The 26,571-nt window shown below is 38.5% G+C and overlaps 1 protein-coding gene across 5 annotated transcripts in view; it reads left to right on the forward strand.

Moving 5' to 3' along the window:
• arhgef1b (Rho guanine nucleotide exchange factor (GEF) 1b) overlaps positions 1 to 26,571 on the forward strand; it is a 64,961-nt gene that overhangs the window by 29,984 nt on the left and 8,406 nt on the right. For 2 of the 5 annotated variants that reach the window (XM_041793666.1, XM_041793665.1), the window contains exons 4-25: positions 3,133 to 3,231; positions 6,784 to 6,826; positions 6,953 to 7,058; positions 8,709 to 8,849; positions 11,698 to 11,727; positions 12,635 to 12,746; positions 13,950 to 14,022; positions 14,239 to 14,268; positions 14,629 to 14,823; positions 15,907 to 16,048; positions 17,017 to 17,025; positions 17,877 to 18,041; positions 21,162 to 21,352; positions 21,466 to 21,612; positions 21,900 to 21,982; positions 22,231 to 22,356; positions 22,545 to 22,659; positions 23,773 to 23,873; positions 24,036 to 24,110; positions 24,214 to 24,289; positions 26,150 to 26,317; positions 26,413 to 26,500. In XM_041793666.1, coding sequence (XP_041649600.1) covers positions 3,133 to 3,231; positions 6,784 to 6,826; positions 6,953 to 7,058; positions 8,709 to 8,849; positions 11,698 to 11,727; positions 12,635 to 12,746; positions 13,950 to 14,022; positions 14,239 to 14,268; positions 14,629 to 14,823; positions 15,907 to 16,048; positions 17,017 to 17,025; positions 17,877 to 18,041; positions 21,162 to 21,352; positions 21,466 to 21,612; positions 21,900 to 21,982; positions 22,231 to 22,356; positions 22,545 to 22,659; positions 23,773 to 23,873; positions 24,036 to 24,110; positions 24,214 to 24,289; positions 26,150 to 26,317; positions 26,413 to 26,500 — 2,315 coding nt within the window. Of the gene's footprint in view, positions 1 to 3,132; positions 3,232 to 6,783; positions 6,827 to 6,952; positions 7,059 to 8,708; positions 8,850 to 11,230; positions 11,605 to 11,697; positions 11,728 to 12,634; positions 12,747 to 13,949; positions 14,023 to 14,238; positions 14,269 to 14,628; positions 14,824 to 15,906; positions 16,049 to 17,016; positions 17,026 to 17,876; positions 18,042 to 21,161; positions 21,353 to 21,465; positions 21,613 to 21,899; positions 21,983 to 22,230; positions 22,357 to 22,544; positions 22,660 to 23,772; positions 23,874 to 24,035; positions 24,111 to 24,213; positions 24,290 to 26,149; positions 26,318 to 26,412; positions 26,501 to 26,571 lie in introns of those variants that run through there. The other 3 variants (XM_041793667.1, XM_041793669.1, XM_041793670.1) reach the window with 3 other exon arrangements.

Below are 26,571 nucleotides of genomic sequence, written 5' to 3' on the forward strand. Positions count from 1 at the left end.
AAGTTTTGTTTGCAGTATACTAACGGGAAGTTTCTGACTGATGTTGTAGCCATCAGCTGATATATGAGCGACTGACACAGACGGTGCGAGGAGAACAAGACAGGGCAAAGCATATTGAATCAAAGTTACAGAGTAACAAACAGAAACACTATAAGGAAGCTAAATAAACATTAGTCTTCTCGTGGAGACTCTGCAGATATGTTTCGCAGCAGTATTTAATCATTTCACACCGTTAGGACAAACTTATAAGTAGGGATTCATGATATTATCAGTCTGGTATCAGTATCGGCAGATATCAAAATTTCTCCTGATATTTACATCTGATAATTTGCCTGTGTATTTCAGCATACATCAACTGTAAATTTTGTCCATATATACTAAGAAATTAGTGGAGTTTTAGGCTGAATGAACAGATCTATGTCAGCTGAGGTCTTTTTCTTTATTCATCCTCATTCTTTAAACATGAAAGTGTTTTTTAAGGACTAAAGTTTGTTTCCTTGGTCATCCTTAAACCTTAAAGTGTGTCTAAAAGGACTGAAATTTCCTGTCCAAAAAGTATATTTAGATATTGGTATCGGCTAAAATGAATCTGCAAATATTGGCATATCTGATATCTGCAAAAATCCGATTTCGTGCATCCCTCCTTGTAATGCATTTATGGATTGTGTGCGGCAAGGTTATAATAGTTTGGGATTTTTCATTAGTTTTTATTTCTATTTCGTTTTCACTTTCTGTGTTCGATTTTAAGTTTAGTTTTGTTAGTTTTGACTGCTGGTTTTTTAGTTTAGTTTAGTTTAGTTTTTATTAGTTTTAGTGTTAGTGTTAGTTTTTTTTGCGCCTACGTGTCAGGGCTGAGTGAGCGTCATACATTTTTAAAACATATTCAAACAGACGGCTCTTCACGTATCATTTTATTTACTTAACTACCACTGTGTGAAGTAATCAGGCAATTCTACACTCCCCAGACTTGTGTGTAGGTGCCAGTCAGTATTGTTGTGTCAAAGACTAAAACTAAAGAGATTTTGTCTCCATTATTTTATTTTAGTTAGTTTTGTAAGTGCACTATACAGATTGTTAGTTTTTCTTTTTTTTGGTAAAACTTAGTTTTTATTTAGTTTCAGTTAACGAAAATGATTTTTGAATTTTAGTTTAAGTTATTTTGTTAGTTTAGTTAACTAAAATAACCTTGGTGTGCAGTCCCACTGGGGGGAGTGGTGATCCAAAGGAGTCACAGATCAGTTCTCTATGTGCCATGCCATTAAAGTGTCTGGAGAAACTGTGATCTTTGTAATTTTCCAGTCTGGTGTTCTTATCTGTCACGGGAGTTGCTGTTCCTCGTATTTGAGCAACATTTATCTCCTGAGACAGTTTTAATGTTTTGATTTTGTCACACCCCTACCCAGCACACATATGAAACTCACTGAAACCAGTTCAGTGACCCACATTTGGCTCCTGACCCACCAGTTGAGTCACTGATGTAACGGATTGTTCAAAATCTGCGCTCTTTGTTACATCATAGTGAGTCATTATAATAACACCTGCCCCTTACCTGGTATTTCTGCTCACAGCCATGAAGGCACACAGCTTCACTCTGAAAGTATCTAAATACATTTACTTAATTAATGTAATTTAATAGCTTTTCCATGTACTTGTACTTTTTTGTGTAGTTTTTAAAATCAGGGATTTTACCTTAACTACATTTTAAAAAGCATAAAGTAATGAGGAAAATAATTAACACTAAAAGCCAAAATGAGGAGGACCAAGCTTTCTGTCACCAACATGAAACTGGCCAGTAGTTTGGTTTTGGATAAACATAACGGTCAGTAGCACATAATGAGAGATTGATTCCACATTTCAGGACTTTGCATTTTACTTCAGGTTAAATCACACCTTAATAAACAACCTGCATATAGATTCATATTCTCTTGTTGTTATTGCACATTAAGGAAAGATTATTTTTTTACTGCACAAGCCCCTTGGATAGTGAAAAGTAACTATAGAAGAGTACTTTTACCTCTGCTTAAGTCAATTTTAACCCACGTAACTGTGCTTTTACTTGAGTATGATAGTCTTGCACTTTTTCCACCTCTGCAGCACACCACCAGGAAAGAGGGGGGTGCGGTGAGAATGATCTCATTTATGACACATACCAAACCCAACAGTTCAGTGAAAAGTTGTTTAGAGCTGGTTATACAGGTCAAAAACCTCCTCTGATGCTTGACTTTGTCAAAAGGTGGCAATGCGGTATGATATTACCTTTAAAGGGATGCATGACGGTATAAAATTTAAGTATTAATATTTATATTCATGAAAATGCTTATTAAACACCAAATTAATCAGAGCATCCTTTAAAAAATACCTGTGTTCATTTTTTTTCTCAAGCCTGTTTAAACACAAAGAGTGGTCTTTGAATCTTTTATAATTTAGCAAATTTGATAGCCAAAACATAAAAACAGTACAAGATATTATGTCTAGCTGTGACTTGCATGAGTTCATAAATTATGGATTATTATTGCTTTTAGCCAAGAGTGCACATGTATCCCTGTTATGTTTGTTTCTGCGTGCCTGATGACATGTGTGTCAGAGCTAACATATAAAGCATGCCTGTCCTATCCTCTTTGTTCTGCATGCAGACACCATGACCCACCCAGGTACTGTTACATCTCCCCCTGTCAGGACACCCTCGTCCTCTCCTCTATCAGTCCTTTGACACATGGAGGTCCATACAGAGAACAGAGCATTTAGAGAAAAGCATGTTTATACAGCATCTTTTCTGCTGAATTACTGATTTAATGGAAATGTGTGCACCCTTTAGAGGACTTTTTGACTCTGAAATTTACATGTGTGCAAGGTTATGTCTAAAAGGTCAGAGAATTTTAATCTATATCATTTCATTATAATGGAACATCTATTTAGTATTTGATGAACAGTTCAGCATGATGAAGAAAAGGCCAACAGCTATCTATGGTGTGTTTTTGTATGTTTGAACTTTATTACTGAAGCAGATGCTCACTTCACTTTTCACAGATAATGACACAGAACCATGAGTGCTTATGCACAATACAAACAACAAATGAAACACTGAACATTTCTCATCCCTCTCTGGTCTTTTCTTCATCTCTCTTCTCAAAGCTGTGTTACCTCCATGCTGAACTCTTCAAGAACCTCAATGCCAAAGAGACCAAGAAGCAGTTTGTGGAGTTCTACAACAATTTTTTGGACAAGGGTGCTGTAAGTAACACTTTACATAAAGCATTTTCATAAAGACACCAACTGCAAATCATTGCAAATTGACTTTTAACAATGCTAAACACACATATTAGTAATAAAATGTTATACTGTGGGTTAAGTAAATATAATCACACTGTTTGCTAAAGTAATAAATAAGGCATTCAGTTTGTAAAACGAAACAAAAATCCGATAACATACAGCTACCTGTAGTGTTAGATCTTAAATGGGTAGTATTAACACCATTTTTAGACTTCGATGCAATAATCAAACGATACTGATGCCTGTTTCAATACCACATCAACCCAGGCACTCGGTGAGTTTGTTAATTTCTTGTTTTTAATGGTCAAAAAATGCAAGCGCACTCCTGCACACTGTCTAAAGTGGATAAATACAATGTTACAGTATTTGTGCAGTGTAGGCAGAGCTTTCTGTCTTCCAGTAGTGTCAGTTTTTGTTTAACATATACAACTAAACACTGTTTTTAGAGCTTTGACACTTTTTGATATTATAGATCCAGGCTATTTAATTGGACACCCCGGGGCCAAGTCAGCCCCCCAGGGTCATTTTAGTGGCCCTTAGACTTCTCGTGCTTAAACATGATCCACACAAGTTTTCTAAAATAAAATGATATTAGTTTGTATACAGTATATACAGTATATTGTATATATATTTCACATTTTGTTTGTCACCTCAGTTACAGATGGGAATCAAGAACTGGTTCCAGTTGAGAACAGGCTCCAACTGGTTCAATCCATTGATAACATTACATTTAACTGTAACGATTTCCTTATCAATGCCTCACTTCCACATGCCTAAAAAAACACAGTCTTGCAAGAGGCTGTCAGCAAAGCAAACAAGAACAGAGATGTTGAGGAAGTAAACATGGTTGACTGTCACAAAAACAGACTAAAGCCGTCACAAGTGTGGCTTCATTTTTTTCCAGAAATGATGTGAATAGCGCAACATTCAGCGTTGATCGAACAGCAAGGCATGCATCCATTTGCACAAGAACTGTTCATTTTGTACAGTTTTTCAATTTCTTTTAATACTTCAAGAGATCTAGGATCCAGAGACCAGTTTATATTTATTTTAAGGTTTTATATTTTAAAGAAAATGAGCACTAGTACTGTATTCTAATTTAAGTTCAGAGATTGAAGATCCAGAGAGGTTTTTTTAGCTGAGACATTTCCAACAAAAAAGATAATTTTTCTGTATTTTACCTTTCCTCACAAACAATTAATTTTTAACATTTTTAGTTGTCAAAACAGTTTATTATAGCCAGTTATTGGAGTGTGCTCGTCATTGATTCTCACTGAAGGTGGCATGCATCTTGTTCGGTGTTCAGAGAGAGAGAGACTCAAAATTTGAGTTAACAGTGAAAACCAAAATAGCCAAATTTTTCTTAAAAGAAAATTCACAGAAAGGAATCAATAAGGGAATTAAATCCCTAAAAAGAATGGATAATGGCATTGATATGAATAAACCTTATCAATTCCCATCCCAACCTGCAATGTTGCTGTTGTCCTTGTTCATACCATATTTTCTCATTCCTGCCTGATAAATGCACTGCTCTCCACTCCAGTATCAATACACACATTTCAGCACCTGTTTTCTTCTGAGTACAGAAGCCCAAAAGCCAGACAAAATGTCCCTTCTATCTGAAAATAGCAGATGCAGAGAACAAACAGTTTATTAGTGAAAGTATGTGTTGTTATCTGTTTTGTGTAAGGCCTGTGTGCTTACTCTGCAATAAGGGTATATTGGTGTGCAGGGAATACAACCTGAGAAGGCATTTTAAGACAACTTGTGCTAATTTTGACAGAAATTGGCCCAGATTTTTGCCCTCAGATGATTTTGGGGGTAGGCATGGCGTTTTTGGGGCTTGCACAGAACAAAAGTCATGTAAAGCCTATAACAACTGCAAATACCATCAAGGCATGTATGCTTACATCAACTGAGGAGGTTGTTAAGGATGAGAAAGCCCAGAACATTTTGCTAAATGCTTGATGGAAGATATAAAGATTATTACACTCATGCATTATCTCTCAGGCCTTTCATATGGGATTGTTTTTTAGGAACTAGCCAACGGATTGTATCAGTTTATATAATTAAAAAAATAACAAAGAATCAGGATTTTTTATACCCTTGAATCTTATTCAGCTTTTTATAGTCACTGTTTTTGCATTTACACATGCACCCTAACAGTGCTTGTGATTTGCTGCTATCACTTCTTCCTTAGGGAAGCTAAGTGAATTTGATGACCTTAAGAGACCCATCTCGATTTTCCCAGAGTGTGTCTGGACTTCTTCAGCTTGTTTTTTATGTCAGCCTTGGGTTTGGACAGAATATCTTATTGCAATTACTTTAGCAGTTGCTGCAGATGTAGTAATGCTTAAATTATCATATTTATGTTTGCAGATTTAAAAAACCTCCAATAGCCCTTTAATGATAGACTTTGAGCTCAGTGGTTGCTCTCTGTATTTAGTTGCTCAGTTTGTCACTAATGCTTGAAAGACTTTGTACAAAATATCAGTTTCCTGTGTAGCATGGACATTTAATTCTTTTCTTTTTGTTTTGCATCAAAAAGCTTTTGATGTAGAGCTGGATTGCAGTCTATAAGCTGGACTCTAGAGAGAGGAACACATTGTGTACACAGTGTTTATTTGCAAGTGTGCTGTGTCGTGTCGTCTCTGTTTGCTCTGTCTCTTCTCTGCGTCCCTGCAGCACTCTTCACTTCCTCTCTCTGTCTGTATTTCTGTTGTCTCTACCCTGCACACCTGGTCTCTGTCACCTCTCTTTTCTATCTCCTCCTCTCAGCTCCTGCTCTCATGTGTCTGTCACTCTCTTCGTCTCCCCATCAGACCCCACAGCCTCCTGTCAGGATCGTGGGAAAGCCCTCTGGAAGGAATTGTCCTCTTTTAGCGTCTCTTTTTTAAAAATCCTCTTTTTAGTAAGCCTGTTGACTTAAACTTGGCCTGTTGTTGCTCTCTGGTCTGCTCACAGCGAGGCATCTCCTGAGTTGGAATATGGATTTTCACTTGGTTGTTTTCTATTTCTGATGTTAAAATGACCCCTTGTGGTCATATGTTATTACTGCAGACCTTATTTGTCAATGTTATCAAGTGATGGCACTGTGTTTAACTTTGGTTCAGCACATAAATAAACACACCACAGGCACTCAGTTTGAATTTATTCTGATGCATCTTCTTACAAGTAATGCTGCTAGTGTTTTTGAGAGGCTTAGCTTCAAGTTTATAGTCACGTTTAGAGAACTTGTGGGACCAAAGGGCTTTTTTGGCTGAAGATTTCAACCTGTTTCAGGTGGAGCATTTCTAGAAATAACCAGAAGTACAGTGCACTTTGCAGCTTGGTTGCAGCATATGACCAAACAGCTAAATCACACCTCCCTAAAGCAGTTTCCAGCAGTCACATTTACATTAATGCAAAAAAGATGTCAGATATATTGTTTGTTGTAAATGCTTAGATGTAGTCATATTATTTCTGACTTTGTATTTTTGTTGATTTACATATAATTTTTGCTCTTCAATCTAGATTCTCAGAGTGGCCGTGCCTCCTAATATAAGCTATGAACTGGGTAAGTTATTTCCCTTTTTCAATTAGTTATTTTCATATTCCTCCAAGGAAATTCAAGGGTACAAACTCTGACAATTGAAACACAAGTGCATCTTATTAACTAACTTATTCTTCCCCATTCTCTTAGACCGTACTCGTCCAGATCTGCTCACTGAGGACACCCAACGGCGTTATGCTCAGGAAGTTCAGAATCAGCAGGCTGCTGAAGTGGCCAAGCAGCTGGAAGACTTCAGGTGAGAAACCTGGGCCAGATCTCTACTGTTTCATTCCCATTGCTGTCCAAAGAGAGCTAGATCTGACTTTTTTAGTCTCAGATCTGTTTTTTGATGACCGTGTAAACAGCACAGGTTACACTGAAATCTGATCTTTCCAAACAGATTTTGGCCACTTTCGTAGTTGATCCATCGATCCATCATCAGGTTGTCTGTGGGGGTCTTAAAAAGTACTAAAAGTTTATTTTTCTGCTTTTGTTTTTTATATTCAGATGTAATCACACATGCGTTTTTTTTTTTTACATTTTTCCAGATTTGACCTGGATTTATCCCACACTCATGGAGATTAATTATTGAAATGATTACAACTCAAGTACCGTGAGATATGGCTGATCAGCTACAACAGTAAAGAAATCCCTGACACATCAATGCTTTAAAAATAATTAAAGATCACTTTATTTAAGCAGTGTATTTGTAGTTAAAATATGCCTGAATTTGCTATTGGTAAAATCTGACTGATACCATCTGTTATTTACAAACCATATGGATACAGCTGTAAGAATTTTAGAAAATGAAAAAAATTTGAAAGTTGTGTATATAACTATACCAGTTGTTTACTTTGAAATAAAAAATAATTTCTACAAAAAAATAAATAAAAAGAAAGAAAAGGAATTGAAGATTATAAGTATCCTGATCTTGGCAATTATACCTTTTTGGTTGTTTTTTTTTCTCATAATCTAATCTCAAAATGGTCAAAGAAAGCTTAATTTACATACTACAATAAAAAAAATTCTGCTGGCCTTTTCTTTTTGTTTTATTCTTGATATTTTATATTTTATAGGTCCCCAATATGACTGTGGGAAATTGTCTCATTAGCGCCCCCTAAACTCACGGATAAACACAGCCTATAGACACAGTTTTACCTACAGGTATTAAATACACATATTTAGCTTGTTAATACACACGAAAAAGTCTCTTATGGACATGGTGAATTCCCAACAGGAAATCCACCATTTTGAAAAATGTGTTTGAAATTTTGCCATTTCCTGTGGTCCTTCTAGGATTAACTTGTCCAACAGCATTCATCAGAACTATGTGAAATTTGTTTGATGGCTAGAAGAGACATTAATGAACAAAAGTTATGCTGCTTTTTATGAAAAAGGAACTTGCTTATAACTCAGCTGTGCATAGTCCTAAGTGAATGAAATTATTCATGTATAATGAGGGTTCAGGCCCCAAGACACTTAGACAACTTAAACAACTACCAGAAGACTTTTTAACCTTGTTTTGCTCAATAAGATACATTTTTCATACATGATTTTTCATTTTGAGGATGCTTTTACTGCAAAGAGCAGCAGTGTGAACACAAGAGAAGGTCATTTGTCACTTCCATTTCTCTCTGTCTGCAAATTTGACCTTGATTACAATTTTATTACCAGAATAAAATAACTGTAGATGAATATTTAGTTTGCTGTAAAGTAAACCTAGCAAGATATTGAATATGTAAGCACTAAAACCAAGAAGGAAGACGTTTAGTCTTTGATATTTCAAGGTTTTGTGCAGCAGGTGCTCTTCACTGAGTTGCTTTCTTCATCTGCAGTACATGAAGTGTGTGTAGTCTTTTCTATTTTTATGCATTAACTCGCTGTCCTCTGTCTTGCCCTGCACCAGGCAGAAGAGGATGATGGGTATGACCCCCAACGAGGCTGAGCTCATTGATGTGGACAGTCACTATTCCACCGACCGCATTCCCAAGGAGATGAAGGAGAAGTCTGTAGCTGAGAACCTGCTGGATAAGATGTCTGAAACACAGTGAGCGTTTCCCTCTTTCACCGTTTCTTATAGCAAAAACTAAAAATAAAAGTATAAGATGTACTCAAGTCCTCAAAGATGCATCTACGTCGTCTCTTGTATGGACATTTTTGTATACCTGGTATTTGGAGCACTGGTAAAGATATAAGGGTTGTGGCAAACATCCTGTCCGGTCTTAAACTAAATGAGATGCTGACCTAGAACTATGGTTCTCAACTGGTGGGTCAGAACCCAAAAGTAGATCACTAAGCTGGTTACAGTGGGCCACAGAGGAGACAGAGTTTGTTTATGCTACCAGTTAAGCATGGCTAAATCAAACACTACATTGTGTGCATTAAGTATGGGTTTAGTTTCATTGAGGACAAAAGCTTTTGCACAAAGGTGCAAAAGCAACAGTGATGCGCTCAGCCTTCAGAGGATTGTCACACAAAGCAGATCCAAGAACTTGAGGCTGATGCCATTGGATCAAGAGCTACCACACACAGATGGGTCAAGAAAATGGGCTACAAGGGTCATGAACTGATCTTCAAGCCACTCTTGAACCACAGAAAACATTATCAGTGTCTCACCAAGGCTAAGGAGCAGGGTGGAAAGTAACCACTTACATTTTCTCAAGTAACTGTAATTGAGTAGGTTTTTTGTGTACTTGTACTTTTTTTTTAGTACTTTTCAAAATCACTACTTTTATGTTTACTTGCGTACATTTTGAGGAAAGTATTGTACTTCACTATATTTTAAAAAGCATCAAGTACTGAGTAAAAAAACAATGCTAAAAACCAAAACAAGGAGGTTCTAGCTTTCTGTCTGCAACAAAATGGCCAGAAGTTTGACTTTCACAGCACATGAGGGTCAGTAGCAAGAGAATGATTCCATATTTCATCTTAAAACAGCTGTTGAATTTGACTTTAGGGCAAGTCTCATCTTATAAAAAACAACCTGGTTATAGATTCATATTCTCTTGTAGTTATTTATTTATTAAGAAAATCTCACATTTGTACTGTATACCCCCCCCCCAGCTATTAAAAGTAGCCACTCAGTACTTTGAGTACATTTTAGATGACTTACTTTTTACTTGACTAGATGTCTAGATTACTACTTTTACTCCTACTTAAGTAAATTTTATCCAAAGTAACTTTCCTTTAACTTGGGTACAATGGTCTAGTACTTTTGCCACCTCTGCTAAGGAGATAAAGAACTGGACTGTTGCTCAGTGGTCCAGAGTCCTATTTTCAGATAAAACTACATTTTTAGTTTCATTTGGAAACCAATGTCCCAGAGTCTGGAGGAAGACGAGAGAGGCACAGAATCCAAGGTTCTTGGATATCGAGTCTTTTGTTTTTAGAATGTAAAACTTTTTCCAAAACCCAATCAGAATGCAACATCTGAAACTCTTTGAGATGTTGCAGTTATTCTTTAGTGTAAACTGTGCACAATCAAAATATGACTGAAACAAACACAGCGGGAGAGGGAGAAACTCAACCTCACCAGCAGGGCAACAGAGGCTGGAAGACAGCACCATAGAGAGAGGAAGGAAGGAAGTGAAGAGTAAGAGAGGAAAACATGGAGTCAGCAGTGCCACGCTGGCAGGAAGGCCCACTGCTGGCATTTTGCCATCAAGAGGGGAGGGATAGTGCCATTGGTAGTGGTGTTTGGTTGCAGAGTCGAAGATAAGAGGGGCACAGAGAGGTCCTGAGGGTTATTAACGCTGCAAAGCACCTGGCCTGCACACAGTTAAAGAAATAGAGCAGAAGATGTGGAGGAAAGTTAATCTATCCTTGACCCTGTGGCAGACTGCAATGTGTTATCCTGTTCCAAAAAAACGGGTGAGACAGAGAGAGAGGGGGAGGCCAGGGAGAGGGCAGAGGACTGTCTAACTTCATCTTGTCAGGAGAGAGAGAAAAAATGAACAGAAAGACAAAAAGATATATTCATCTTAAGGAAAAAATACACAGAAAATGCTGCAAAGCAATCTACTTCCAGATGTGTTTGACTGATTCACTTAGTATCACACAGTCTGATCTTTATCTCCAGTGCACAAACAATTCATTCACTTCTCTCTATTCATCCTCTCTTTACAATCATCTCCTTATTCTCCTCAGTCTTGCACTCCCCCATACTTTTGCACCCGGTCACCCCCTTATCCCACCACAATGAAGTGATTTTGCCCAAGTTGTTTCTCATTGGTTTCTCATGTGATGAGAACAGGATAGCTGGACAATTTGATTGGATTATGCAGGGAAATCCCAGGGAAACCCCTCCCACCCTTCATGTTCATAGCAAAACACAAGTATCCGATTTCCACAATGTTGCCTGCCTGTTGCATCAGACTAAAACAGAGTTAAATAGACACTTCCGCTGTGCTGGACCATTCCCGACTTTGGATATCCTTTGCAGACAACTTACAGGACAGGCAGCTAAAGTTTTAGACTTTTTTCAGACAATAGTTTGGCTTGTTTGCAGATCTTTGACAGTGGTAGTTGCTATTTTCAACATTTTTTGCAGAAAGAGGTGCAGCTTTGGATGCATCTTTTACTTTTTGATCTTTTTTAGTTTTTTTTTTTTTTTTTTTTTTTACTTTTTATTTCTGTGCAGATTTTAGAATATGTTCAATAGCTTCTGCTGTGAACACAATAACACAAAAGTCAGCTTTGAGTTGGATCAGGAAAAGCTTAGTTGCTTCAGATTCCATAGGCCCAAAACACACTTAACTAACTGTCGAGCAAGAGAAAGAAAAAATGCTACTTAAAAAGAAGAGGTGAGCTTCATGCTGCAAAATTAGAATCCCTCTGTTTTGCATTTATCCTTCTGATAATGTAACACCGCTGACAGACTGTCTCTTCTCTTTCAGACCTTCAATCGTCTCAGACGAGGAAAAATGGTGAGTTCAGTTGCTTGTTTTGGTTACTTTTGAAGTATCTGTATGAGTGTTTTTTTAAGCATGTGCTTGTGGACATGTTACTGATTTGTTGAATGCATGAAACAAGGCTGGGTGTGGCCAAAGCAATGAGGATTTTGCATACTGGCTCATGTGCTTCAGTTAGTCATTAACTTTTCTTTAGTTGAGTTCTCCTTAGAAAATTTGTTTTATTTTAGAATGTAAGTCTTTCTACTTTTTTTGAAAAATGGTGCATAACTGCATGAAAAAGGCAGCTTGGATGCCTTCATAATCTTAATTAATATGCTGCACATAAAATGAATTACTACACCATGCCATGCAGGCATGCCATGTTTTTCTCTCTGTCGTTCTGGTCCTTCATTATGAGGGTTTCTTTATGTTGCAGTCAGTGTATTCAGACAGCATGCTCTGTAAAACTGTGACCGCTGATGCAAGACACTTGTTCTTTTGTTTTGTGCTCATCCCCAGAGGCTCCTCCCTCAGGTCCTTTTTTTCTCCTAACTCCTCATATTTCCCTTGACTCCTCCTTTGTGTTTTGCATGATTTTCTTCTCCACCCTGCTCTTTTTTGACTCCCCCCTTTCTGGGCATCTTTAACTCTCCACCTCCATATGCCTACCCATCCTCATTTTCATCTTTGCGCCCCTCCCTCATTTGCATTTTTAGTTTTGTGCAAGTTTTTTAGTATCATCAGCTGAATCACCAGTGGCAATGCAGAAACATTACAAACTGATGATTGCTTAAAAAAACAAATGTTGCTCAAGCACTATTCTTAATTTGCATAAGTTTAATTCATTTTAATTTAAAAGTCTTGCAACATATTTTTTACCCAATAAGCATTAAAAAGTAAACAAGTTATTAATTAATACCTATCATTATTTCTCCCATAGCCAATCCATCTTTTCAGCGGTGGTCTTCTATATGAAGCACCTCGGTGTTAAAAGCAGGGCAGTCGACAGTAAGAAGTCCAGAGGAGGTTTCTTCAGAAGGCAGCTGGTAAAGGTAAGCTACCATCATGTATTCAGAAAGAAAACATTGCAATATTGTATTTCTGAAAAATATCACACCATAGTCCTTCTCCTAAAGTCCTTCCCCCAAATTATATACAGTAAGAGACGTGGAAGTTAATTCATCCTTGACCACATGGCAGACTAATGTAATATCCTCCATGATAAGTAAGGGAGACAGAGAGGGACAGGAGGCCAGGGAGCATTCCTGTTTTCTTTGCAGCCATTAGGTTTGCTTCTTTAAATTATTTCTAGGGCTGTCAACCAAAAACAATTTGGTCAACTGAAATTACACCTGCACACTGACTGATCGACATATTAAAGAAAGAATAAACAAAGACAAACACAAAAATTCTAGATCAACTTAATCATTGATAGTGTTGTAAATTGTTTTCAACATCATTTTGTTTTACTAAATTAATAAAAAATTAACTATGCATTGAACAGCATGCACTTGCCCATGATCTCTGAACATATTGGCCATACGATCTACAGTGCCGTGAAAAAGTATTTTCCCCCTTTCTGATTCCTGATTTTTTTGCATATTTATCACACTTAAGTGTTTTGGATCATCAATTTTAATATCTCAAAAAAAACAAACAACCCAAGTAAATACAAAATGCAGTTTGTAAATGATGATTTTATTTATTAAGGGAAAAAATAATCCAAACCTATCTGGCCCTATGTGAAAAAGTAATTGCACCCCCCTTGGCAGCTATAACTGAAATCCAGCATTTGCAATAAGTGGTGATGAGTCTTTGCATCGCTGTGGAGGAATTTTGGCCCACTCTTCTTTGCAGAATTGTTTTAACTCAGCCATATTGGAAGGTTTTTGAGCATGAACTGCCGTTAATTGGAAGAGACACTGACAGAGTGGAGCAGCTCTCGGAGCACCACTTCAGCAGCTTTATCAAACTAAACCTAATGTTCTTTGATTGAAGTCCTTTATAAATAAATCTATTATTATTACTAAAACCTGCTTCTCCCTTTATTTTGGTATGTTTCTGTATTTTTTAGTGTGTAAATATTCATAAATTAATTCTTGATTTATCTGCACTGCTGCTTTGTCTGACAGACACCAGTCATTCTTGATTGTCCACCGCTGCCCCCCAGTCTCTTCTCTTCTTATCTTGTCTTATTTCTTTATTTCACTATTTTTTCGGCCTTACATTCTGTTCTTCCTGTGTTATCTTTGCAGAATAAGAAAGATGAACCATCAAGGTCCAAGCCTAGAGGAGGGTTCCCAATTCCCAGTTGGATTGCAGGCAACAGTACGTGTTTTTACTTTTTATTACCCAGTATTTTACCCTGTCTACTTCAGAACAGTATTTCAAGGTTTTTACCTGTAAAATCTCTGTGTTTACTTAGTATCTATATTTAGAATTGTGAATTAAAGTGGCACACTTGCATGCATTATATTAAATGTTGCCATCCATGAACAATGTGGATATGAGAACCTGTTGTCCTGCCCTTCTCTCCTGTTACAGCTGAGGTCAAACCTAAGACGGAGCCTGAAGGTACAAGTCATCCAGAGTTCCCAACTTCCCCTTCTTATGTGTAGAAATGTCCCTTCCCTACTAATCACCCCATTAGCATGTCTGCATGTCCCAAATCAAACTGGGAGGGGATGTGGGTGTTTTTTTTTATGTAATTAGTACTACAGAAAACCTCACACACTCACATCGTTTTCAGGCCTTTGGGTGCTCTTTTGTACTCGACTAACCCGTTTCATTCACCACAGAGGGTCTAACTGCACCATACTCATCCTGTATGTTTGTCTTTTTCATTGGCTGAAGTGGTGTGGGTTTGGTTTTTTCAGGAGCTGCCCTAGAGTAGTCCAGCTCTCTTATAAGTTTCACATCTGTTTTCCTCTTCAGCGGATAAGGTGAATCCAGAGCGTAAGGGTCTGGCTCCGGGGAGAGGCTCATTAACCGACTCTGCAGCCCCTTCCCTCCCCAGCAAGAAGTTGAGCACTAATGTAAGCCCCTCCTCCCTACCAGGGCTAGAGACCAATGACGGATCAAACAACAACATCATCACTACCAACAGCCCTGAGTCAGCACACACTGATGGTAAGCCTGTTCACTGGGTTTGAATCTATAGTGTGAAATCAAGAATTTGTTGTATTTGATAATAAACCATTTACAAAATTAAAAATGAAATAGAACAAGTATAACAGACATTCAAATTAGGACTAAGGAAAATTAAAAGCATGTAGCTAAGTGCTATGTAAAGTATAATAAAGACCATCTCATCAAACTTTTTTATCAGTCAAAGGTGTCACCTATTAAAAATGTTGCCACATAAATGTAGAAAAAAGCTGATGTGGCAGTGTGCTGCCCATCTCTTTGTTAGGGATCTATCTGCAGCAGGGATTTCAAGCTTTAAGATGACCATGTAGAAATTAACAGGCTTGTTGCTGATGGCCACATTTGCTCTTGTAGGTCATAAAGATACATCACTATTAGTAGCATTTTTAAAAAAAACAGCATAAACTCCTTACAGTAGCATCACTCTGTTGAGCAGTTTTAGCCTTAAACATATTCAACTCCTGATTTATATGTAAGAGTTTTTTTGAAGATATTTTCTAGGCTTTTTTGCCTTTATTTGTAGAGGTTGACAGTGGATAGAATCAGAAACAGGGGTGAGAGAGAGGGGGAGAGACATGCGGGAAAGGAAGAATTGAATGGAGGGGGCTGGGGTGGAGGAGGGTTGCAGCATCCACACTGAAACAACAGGACACCAGATTTAAAATATAACAGGTGCATGATGACCGGTCAAATGAGGTTGTGGAGCAACCTCATTTTAAGAGAGTGAGAGCAAGAAGAGAGACAGTATGGGAGAATAGAGAGACGTGAACGAGTGGTGACTAAGGAATCTGTTGTAAACTGTCTTCCTGCTTTAACTCCATTTAGAAATACTGCTAGAAATTTTCATATCTGCTAAATATGAGAATCAAATTTCTGCAGATATTACTGTCACATGGACAATATTGTGAATCCCTACTTTACAGTTTCAGATGCATTGTAACATAATACATGCATATATTTGGGATACTCTTTATTTGGGCATGTGTATGTATTTTCTTTCACAATCTTTTTTGTTAGAATATTTAACCCATCATTTGTTCCTTTCACTTTCTCTGAATATTACAGGCCTGCCAAGCAATCGCTTAGAGCCACCAACCCTATCAGACGGGGGAGACGTATCACCTGTTGGACTGGTAGGAGGGCTGACCATTGGAGAGCCTTTCCTAACCAACGAAACTCCCACAGAGGAGAATGCGGAGAAAGAAAGGTGAGGGGGATGCTATCAGTAAACTCTTGGGATTGACATCAAAACAGCAGAGTAGCTAAGACGATGCATTAGAATGGGTTGTATTCAGATTATTTAGCCAGTTGAAATCAATGGGGCGGTGTCTGAAGTGCTCAGGCTGAGGGAGCATGGTAAAACTCCCCCAGCTGTCTGTCCCTGCTGTGTGCAAGCTTCTGTCGTGCTGCCTGTTGCTCGCTAGCTAACAGAGCCTGCAGTTCTGTGAAGGACTCTCGACAGGTGAACTCCCTGGTCTACCCTACATGCCTTCCCTCTCCCACCTGCCCTCTTCTCTTCACATTAGCATGTGTGTTCTCTTCCTAATATCATTCTGTCATTGCAGTTTTTGTTCTATTCAGTTGTTATTTGTGCAGGTCTGACTGTCTTGTGGTTTTTTTTTTTTTTTTTTGGATTCAAGCAAAATTTAGGTGATTACTTGGGTTATTTTTCATCTATGTTAAGACATTTTGGGCCTGTTGACAGTGAAGTCTGTCTCTGCTGTAGTAAGCTGTTTAGTCATTTCAAAGCAAGTCAGGAAAATATTATTTTCATTGCAGTGCTGATACTTTTCTCTAAGTTTGGTTTGAAACAACTCAAGCTAACTTCAGTTAAATTTTAGGTAGGGTAGCTTGAACTGCTTCATTAAGTTATAAGAAATAAGCTCAAAGTTTAAATTTAAAATCTGTGTTGCTCACCCCGTGTGCTTTTCAAGGTGTCTTTGTCTGATGTGGCCAGGGCCCGTCCTCTGTCCTGCTTGTCTCCACAGTGTGTGCAGTTCCATGTTGTGCCAGGGGCTTTGGCAGCGAATTATTTGTCATGCTACTCTGACAGTGGTTCAACATGTAAAGTTTATTATGTTGGAGTATTCAGCTGCATGTTTTGGTCTTTACTTTGGCTTGCAATGGTTGGAAAAATGCAGTAAAGTATTAATGTGGTGTCCCGTGTTTTTACAGAAGGAAGAGGTGGGTGTCTGCGCCTTGACAGAGTCATGGACACGCTTCAGGCCTTACACTGATCAAACAACACCCATATTCAAACAAAACAAACACAAAAACACACCTCACATTGAATTATTACATTACTGACATGTAACACACACACATGGCTATTTGTCATGTACCTGCCTGTGAAGGATTTAGCTTGGTTGTTGAGGTCAGTCGGATTATTTTTGCTGGATGTGAATGCAGGTTGTGTGGATTCTGAAACATTTATATAGATATGAACTTTAAAGGTGGTGCAAACATTAAATAGAAGTAATATTTTTATACTTACTGTGGTACATAGGCTTATTTGAAGTGTAACATGTATTTAGGTGGGGCAGTGCTTACAGTATATGAAGCATACTCTATATGTTTCATTGTATAAACATATGCATGTCATATGTCATTTATCATGCATATTTATTTTGCATGATTACTAATTTTCTTTCTCTTTTTTTGGTGCAACCTTTTTCCATTTTGTGTAACTTCTCATTTGCTCTACTAATATCCATTTCTTAACCCTCATAATTTCCACAAATGTCTATGCAATCTGCATGTCTTAAATATGATCTCCTACTTTCCAACTCTTTAAAATCTATATTCTTTCTGTATTACCTCTGTCTACTCTGTGGTCGCTCTCTTTTTTCCTCCTTTCATACCTTTCGTGATTTCCCTTTGTCCATCCTTGCGTCTGTCTCCCTATTTTCTTAACATTTGGTCTATTCCTGCTTTATTTTTCTATCCCAATTCCTCCTTCCTCGTGCTCTGTCCCTATCCTTTCTCTCCCCATCCCCCCCCCCCCCCCAATCCTCTCCCACCTTCCCTCCCTACAGTAGGAAAGTGGGGCGCAGTGAGAGTGCCCGTGTGGACCGGCACTCCTCTCGGCGCCGTGGCTCTTCCCGGGCTAAACAGTCTCGCTCTCGGAGCGACGTGGACCTCCAGCCACCATCTGCCACGACAACAACACCTGCCCCGCTTACCCCCCAGCTCCTCCATCCGTAAGATGGACAAACCCCCTTTTAAAGCCTCTCTGGTCAGAGAGGTGCACAGCAGGGACAGACAGGATGTCAAACACTGACAGATAAGTTAGAGTGTGGTTTTACATAAGCAAAGCCTATATGCTTTATTCAGAGCAGGGAAATATACAGAAAAATTGTAAAACTAATAGAAGACATGTAGTTTATAAACAGCCATTGTACATGTTTCCTTTAGGCATGAACCTGAATCAGTCTGACTGGCAGCTTTATTGACTCTTTAATGATTATCAGACAGAGGTCATCTGTGTTTTGACTGGCAGGCAATAATTAAGTGTTAAAGAGCTCTCTCATTTTCACTCCATCATCTGACATTTAGCTCTGCAGGGGAATGATAACTGGATCAATGTTAACCATTAGGTTAACTTTAGGTTAGGTCCTGAGTAAGCCAATAAAGTAGAAATACATCTGAAATGTTAGTTATTATTTCTGCTGTTGCTTTTGATGCTTTTAATTATTTTTCTTTAACAAACAAGCAAGCAGTGTTTATCAAAATTACAGTGGCAAAGAAAAAAAAAACATTTAAAGTGCCTAGAAAAACTATTTACCCCTTTGAATGTTTTACCATTTTTATAAATCAGTCATGGTCAATATAGTTTGACTTTTTGGAAAAAACCTCTTTAATGTTAAAGTGAAAACCAATTGCTTCAAAGAAATGTCGTAGTCATCCCCTTTAAAGTGACTGGCCTAATTCAACAAAGCTTCACCCAGTTGGTGCTAGTAATCTCACAATAAGTGAAATGGGGATCACCTGAGTGCAGTAAATGTGTCTCAAGTGATTAGAGTATAAATACACCTCCATCTGGAAGGTTCAGTCACTGGTTAATCTGTATTCCTGGCTACCATTACCCCATGAAGACAAAAGGAACACTCTGAGCAAATCAGAGAAAAGGTTATTGAAAAGTGTAAGTCAGGGGATTGATGCAAAAACATTTCCAAGGCACTAACATCTCCTGAAGTTTAGTTGACTATTATCAAGCATCAAGCAGGCCGTCCTCACTAACTGACCATACAGGGAAGGAGACCCATGAGAGAGGCCGCCAAGACAGCTCTGACAACTCTGAGGGAGTTAGAAGCTTCAGCAGCTGAGATAGGACAGACTGCATACAATGATTGTTGCCTGGGTTCTTCACCAGTCAAAACTTTATGGGAGAGTGGCAAAGAGAAAGCAACTTTTGAAGAAAACTTAGATTCAATCTCGACTAGAGTTTACCAAAAAGCACAGGGGAGACTTCATGGTCAAGAAAGTTCTTTGGTCTGTTGAGACCAAAATGGTGCTTTTTGGCCATCAGACAAGACATTGTGTTTGCAAACACCAAACACTGCACATCACCACAAACACACCATCCCCACTATAAAGCACAGTGGTGGCAGCATCATGCTGTGGGGATGCTTCTCAGCAGCTCGCCCTGGAAGTAGAGAATTTGTGGCTAGACTTGAAAAGGGCTGTTCACGCCTGATCCCTGTGCAACCTGACAGAGCTTAAGTAGTTTTGCAAAGAAGAATGGAGTAAAATTGCAGTGTCCAGATGTGCAAGCCTGATTGAGACCTATTGACACAGACTCAGTGCTTTGATTGCAGCCAAAGCAACATCTTAAATACTGACTTGAAGGGGGTGAATATTTATGCAATCCATAATTTTATTTAATTGACATATGTTGTAAAAATTTGTTTTCACTTTGACATCATACCGCGCACATTGGGCGCACCTTAAACCACAAGGCCACCAGCCTCCCAAAGCCAGGTTATATTGACCATTATTGATTTATAAACAGATGAAAGGGTGAAACATCCAACTTTCTATAGGTACTGCATCAGGTTAAGATCTCAAGCAGAAACAGATTTATGTGGGACAGCCTTCTGCTGAAACTGTGCTTGGGGTACGTAATAGAAGGAGGCACAGAAAGAGAGAAAGAGAAATAGACAAACAAGGCTACCTAGATTTGTGGCTGCCTTGGCCACAAACCTATCTTATTCCTATTATCTTCAGTATGGCTCTAATGGTAAAAATATGTATTAGCAGACGTATTAGCAGTAGCTAAGATGGTAATGAGGTTGAAATGGCTGTTATTATAGTAAATTAAGTTGAACAGCTCTTAAATTTCCTTTAACAATTATCACAATGATAATAGATGTAAAGCTTATATAATAGATGTAGTAGTTGGAGTCAGGCAGGTTCACAGCAGCATAATGAAAAATAAACATACAAACATTTAAGAAGCAAGAGCACCCTCTCAATAGTTCTGTTTATGAAGTCTTTTCTGCCCAGTAGATTTCCAGACCCATTCCTTTACCCCAATATTGTTCATAGGTCTTTACTTTATAGTTTTACATTTAAGAGATATAGAATTTCCTCTACTGTGTTCACCCATTGTGCTGGGCTTAAGGGGTCACTTTTGAACCAGTTCATTGTTATGGCCTTCTTACAAGCAGGTGTCAGGATTTTTAAAATGTAGGTATCCTTGTTTTGAAGTATATCACCAAGAGTCAGTCCTAAATACACAGTCCATGATTCTCAGACAGTCTTGTGGCAACAAAGTCTCTTCAAGGGTCCCCATAGCTTTGTCCCAGAATGTTTGTATTTTCATAAATAGCCAGAAAATATGTTAGTGGTTCTCACTGAATCATGTCAAAAATATTTAGACTGTTTTTAATTTCCCCTTTGGATCATCTAGGATTCATAGGACCGTAGTGTTATGTGAAGCTTTTGTTTTGATTAAGGTTGGTATATGATTTTTTTCAGTATTAGCTATCAAAACTTGTCTTAGTTAGAAATTCTAGCTGCTAATGATTTGAGACGACTTTTGATTTTCTAGCTACAGTGATAACAGCAAGACATTAATGCTTAGCTTATCCACTAGAGGCATGGTTACCTTTTAACATCCCTAAATTATTAAATGATAAGACATCCCTGGTGCACTTTTAGAAATACAGCCAGCTGCCCTTGGTTTACTGCCAGCAACCTCCAAGTCCCACCAGAGTGTGAAGTGTCAGGTCTCTTTACAGTCACCTGGGTTTAAGCTTGAACTGTGCTACACATTCCAGTTTTTATGAATCACTCACAACACCTCTTTCTTCCTTCAGTCCTGAAGGACTGGTTTTGAATCCCGAAGGCCCCGGCCACTCCCCTACCAGCCCGTCCCCTCAGCTGGAGGAAATGGAGCCCCGCCTCTTGGAGTTCGAGCAAGACCCGCCCAACTGGAAGGAGCAGGCCTCCCCTGAAGCCCTGGCCAGTCTCAGCAAGAAGGAGACAAAGAGGCAAGAGATCATTAATGGTAAGGAGAAGAGCTGAAGCAGCATATGTTATAAAAAAGTACCAAATATGCATGTGAAAATAGGCTTTTTCAGGCTCTAACTTATTAAATTCCTGCTGCCTCTCTTCCCTTAGAGCTGTTCACAACTGAGCATGCTCATGTGAGGATGCTAAGTGTTCTGCAGATGGTTTTCTCCAGACCTCTGGAGAAAGAGGAGCTCCTCACTGCCACTGAGCTGGCTGCCATCTTCCCCAACCTTGATGAAATCATTGAGATGCACTGTGAGTGATGATGCCAGGAGCCAAACTTATGTGTGAATGTTCCTAGAGTTAGAAACCTTAAGCATAAACATTCACACATTTTAAACCAATGTAAAAATCAACTTTAGCGTGTGAAGCTTTTTGATTCTATTAAAAATCCAGTTATAAAGACGTGGACAGTCTGTGTGACTAGGAAATAAGTGGATATAAGAGTGTTTCAACAGCCAGGCTTCAAGACTTTTGTGACAGCTGGAAAAGAAGAGTTGCTCTTTTTATTTCAAAGTCAAACTTAATATTTTTGTCCCCAGATAACTTCTATGACAACCTGAAGAAATTGCGTTTGGATGACAACTTCATAGTTAAATCCATCAGCACCACAATGCTCAACAGAGTGAGTCATCATCTTTCTATTTATAACATCCTGCTGCCCTTCTCTCTAAAAAACACCAACTGATTCAAATCTTATTCTGTAGATATAACAACCGCTGAAAGCTATTTATCAACATTCTGTGGCTGTCAGTGTTATTCTGTGCCCTTCCCAGTTCTTTTACTTCCTGCCCATCTTTTTTTCCCTCTCATTCTTCCCCTCTAGCCCCTGTAACACAATTTTGTGACTGTGCATGTCTGTGTGTCTTCCAGTTTGGAGGCACAGAGGGGGAATGGTTCCAGAAACTGACAGCCCGTTTCTGTAGTCACCAATCATGGGCCTTGGACCAGATCAAGAGCAGGCAGAAGAGGGAGCCACGCTTCAACTCCTTCATACAGGTAACACATATACACAAACAGATGAACTGACTTGGAATTATATGTTTTTTAGATTGAAAAGAAAGCCATGCATGGTTGGATGCGGCAGTTTTAAATGTATGGACATGCAAGAACTAACATAAGTGGTTTGAAAATGTGCATCCATTCAGACTGTGTCCTGTTTGTTTGTTTGTTTGTTTTTATCCCAGGAGGCAGAGAGTAAACCCCAGTGCCGCAGGCTGCAGCTCAAGGACATCATTCCAATAGAGATGCAGAGACTGACCAAATACCCGCTGCTGCTGGAAAATATTGCAAAGAACACAGGTGGGTGTTTTTAAGGCTATGTTTGTGTGCAAGCAGTTTGCCCATTGCAGACATAAAAACATTATTTTTGTGGAAACAGTGAATAGGGGTATGGAAGAAAATCTAATCCATATCCCTTTAATTCATCAGGATATCAATCTGCTTTATATCATGATAAAATTAGTTGGAAAAAATAGCTGATAGGAATCCTTTTTACAGCTGATTAACAGCGCAGTACGTTAAATTCCACCACCAGGGGGCTCTCAACCAACGCTGCCCAGCTCTTTCCAGCATGAATATGGAAGTGCCTTTTTCACCGCATTTCTCCCTCATTATAAGAGATTTATTAACCAAAACAAAACGTTGGTTTCTATTTAGTAAAAACGCCTTGTGAGGTGCTGTTTTTACTGAACAGAGTCCTCAATTAAACAAGGAGTATTGAGAAGGAGGCGATGGAGGTGGGCAGCACTGAGCAGTGCTGGTCTGAACTTGCTTGAAATGCCAAGTGTTGGGGGTTCCTGCAATGCTTTCTTATCTTAGCATCGCTGTTCTTGATTCTCTCCCTGATACCTGTTGTATTTGCTCCTATATATACATAAATTTAATCTGCTTCAAATTCTACTTGGCTCCAATTTTCCTTTTAGAAACTGGGGATTGCAGAAGAAATGAAGATGTTGCTCGTTTCATTGCACCGTACTATCTACCCCGTCCAACAGCAAAGATAACTGAAAAGGAATGAGAAGATAATTGTCATGTTCAGTGTTCTAATGCTGTTGCATCCATTTCTCTACATCATCATTTGTTATAGGACAGAGGGAAAAGATTGAATAAAAAACTTTCACTAGAAATGTGAAGAAATCAAAAGTTTAGAAGTAGCAGAAACCTGTCTAATGTGGAGATTTTTCTTTCCAGGCATGTTTTTATGTTATTCTAGTGTTATGAGTCAGTCACTATCAACGCAGGATATACATGGTTAATATTTGTCCACCAGCTTTAAGCACAGCAAGCAACTACTTAAACCAACAATACTGTCGGCCACAGATTGCTGTGTATGATCATGATTTATGGCTTTAGTTTAGACTTGGCTGTGAAAGCTATTTTTTTCTAACCTCTGTGTTTTCCGTCTCTCCACAGAGGACTCGACAGAGAAGGAGAAGATCCAACAGAGCGCAGAGTGCTGCAGAAAGATCCTCAACCATGTCAACGAGGAGGTCAAAGTGATGGAGAACCTATTGGTGAGAAACACAATCAATCACTCAGTACTCTGTTATGTGGTGATTGAGCAACGATTGGAGTCTGGTAAATTCATTTTGAGGCCTCTGAAGGTCTCTGCTTGTTAGACTGCTTGTGTCTATCCTCTGTCTGACCCCCTCACCTCTCTCTTTGTTTGTTCAAAGACTCTTAAGGACTACCAGCGAAGATTGGACACATCAGGGCTCAAACCGAGCAATGAGCTTTATACTGAATATAAGGTGAAGGTCTTAAAACAAAGTTTGTTTACTAGCACTGCTGCAAAGATGTGCTTTCACATTTTTGACAAGGAAATTTTCTCACTGTTCTCCTTGTGTATTTAAGAACATCGACCTGACACAGAAGAAGATGCTCTATGAAGGCCCCCTAACCTGGAGAGTCACGAAAGAAAAGGCAATCGGTAATTATATCACATAACATGCATAAAACTGTCTTGGATGAATAGAAAGATAAGCTTTTACTTTTAATTAAGCTGATTTTCAAATTTGGCATCACACACAACACAAGCAAAATAAATCAAAAGAAAACAATTAAAAGAAAACACTGCTGAGGCACAAGCTTTCGAGTAATCCTCATTTATGTGATCAAAAGTCCACTAATGTCCAGAGAGAGTCACAAAATGGTAGTGTTCTCCTCTTCTACAGAAAAGTTTCATCATTTCTCCCTCTTGTTAGCAAAGGTTTCTCCTTTAAACGTTGGAAAATAAGCATTCATTTGCAATTCAAAGATTTATTTAACTTTTTTTCATGAATTTGCTGAAATTTAAAGGATCAGACACAAACCCCTCTGCAAACGTTGGCTCCTCTGGACCATTTCAGGGTTCTTGGGACAACTTTGAAAATTAATTGGTCATCAACAGCAAGGAAAAAGCAAGGAAATTTTTACATCAAATATTTTTGCCAAACTTGTCTCCCTTTTCAAGCTTGTGGATGAATGTTGTGTGCCTTCATGAAACCAGCCATCTCATTTTGATATTTCTATTTTCAGTTCTTTTTTTACATTTTTATTTGATATATCCAGTGAATACAAATCTCTCTGAGGCTAAAGTGAACTTGGCAGCTCATAATATTTATTTTTATACATGCACTTTGAATCATCAGTTCTAAACAGACCAAAGAAAACCACAGTGGGAATGATTTTATCTAGTACCCAGTTTTTAAATAAATGTTTTCATTTCCTCTTTTTGTGATGTGTAGATGAAGGTTTTCTGTAAAGGTTAAAACAGGTGCAGTGCAGGTGCTTTTTCATGAGGTCTCACAAGCCCATTAACCTCGGATTTTTTAAATCATTGCTGTAACCTTTGTGAATAGAAAAATGTTTTAACAGGTGCTAGTTTAGCTCAGTCAGTAGAGCTGGCACTCATACAGAGGCCACAGTCCTCAACATATTTAGACAAGACTAAGCAAGCTCATTCAATAAGTACCATCCATACACAGAGTTATTAAAGACCTAAACAGAGTTAAAAGACAGAACATTCAGATCATGAAAGGCTACATGGCGAGCAAAATAAGACATTAAAATGGAAAATATATTAAAATTAAAGGCAAAAGAACTTACTTCAATCAGTAATTCCAATGTCATTTAGAACAGTGGTTCTCAACTGGTCCAACCAAAGTATCAATCACCTCAGTGAACTTCAGTTGTGACCCAAATGTACCTTTAACCACTGAAATTGATTTAATAAAAAATGTCACAACTTGGACTTTAGGTGGCATGTGCTAGAACAAAGACACTGACATTTGGTTTGACTCTGTTTGCCATTGAAACATGTATTTTGGTTGCTCTTTATAGGTCTCAGGAGATTGAGGCATCATACGAAAACAACTTTCTTCAAACTATTTTTATCCAAGATAGCAGGATAAATAAGTCGAGATCTCAAGAAAACAACCAGAATTTACTCCATGTCTGCCAAATAAGGAAAAATAAAATATATTGATGCACATCTGCCTAAATCTTCAGAACAGCCTAGTTATTTCCCCATAATTCTTTTTCCAGCTATCAGTTCGACCCGCTGAAACAGCCCCGCAACCCAATTATGGGTCCCCACCCACAACTTGAAATCCAATTATTTAGAAGACCGTCAAAGCCATAGGGTTTATAGTTGGTAATCATACATGAATAATTGGTCTTGAAATCAAACGTAACAAAGCCATAGCTACTGAGGTTCTAAAAGAGGAGCTAATAGGAGACACCCTCTAAATGATCTAAATGTATTTATTTTTTCCTCTCCACCTTCCTACACCTCCTCTATGTCTCACAGAGGTGCAGTGCGTGCTCCTCGGGGATCTGCTGGTGCTCCTGCAGAGACAAGATGACAAAATGGTCCTTAAATGTCAAAGTAAAAGCAACATCGCTGTTCAGGAGGGAAAGCAGATGTTGAGCCCCATCATTAAGCTGGACTCAGTCTTCCTTCGGGAGGTGGCCACAGGTCAGTTGTACAAAGTGGTTTCACAGGTAAATGCAGTCACTTCCATTGTGGGATCAATACATAGTTCAACCTTCTGTTTGTTCCTGTTCTGTCAGATCGAAAGGCCTTCTATGTCATATTTACGTGGGACAGCGGTGCTCAGATCTATGAACTGGTGGCTCAGTCCGTTGGAGAGAGGAAGATGTAAGTGTCAGGGAGGAAACAACAGTACATCATATTTTTCTGCAGAGTAAATTCCTGAACTGTCTGATTTG

This window comes from Cheilinus undulatus, linkage group 8 (assembly GCF_018320785.1).
Source record: "Cheilinus undulatus linkage group 8, ASM1832078v1, whole genome shotgun sequence".
NCBI lineage: Eukaryota > Metazoa > Chordata > Actinopteri > Labriformes > Labridae > Cheilinus > Cheilinus undulatus.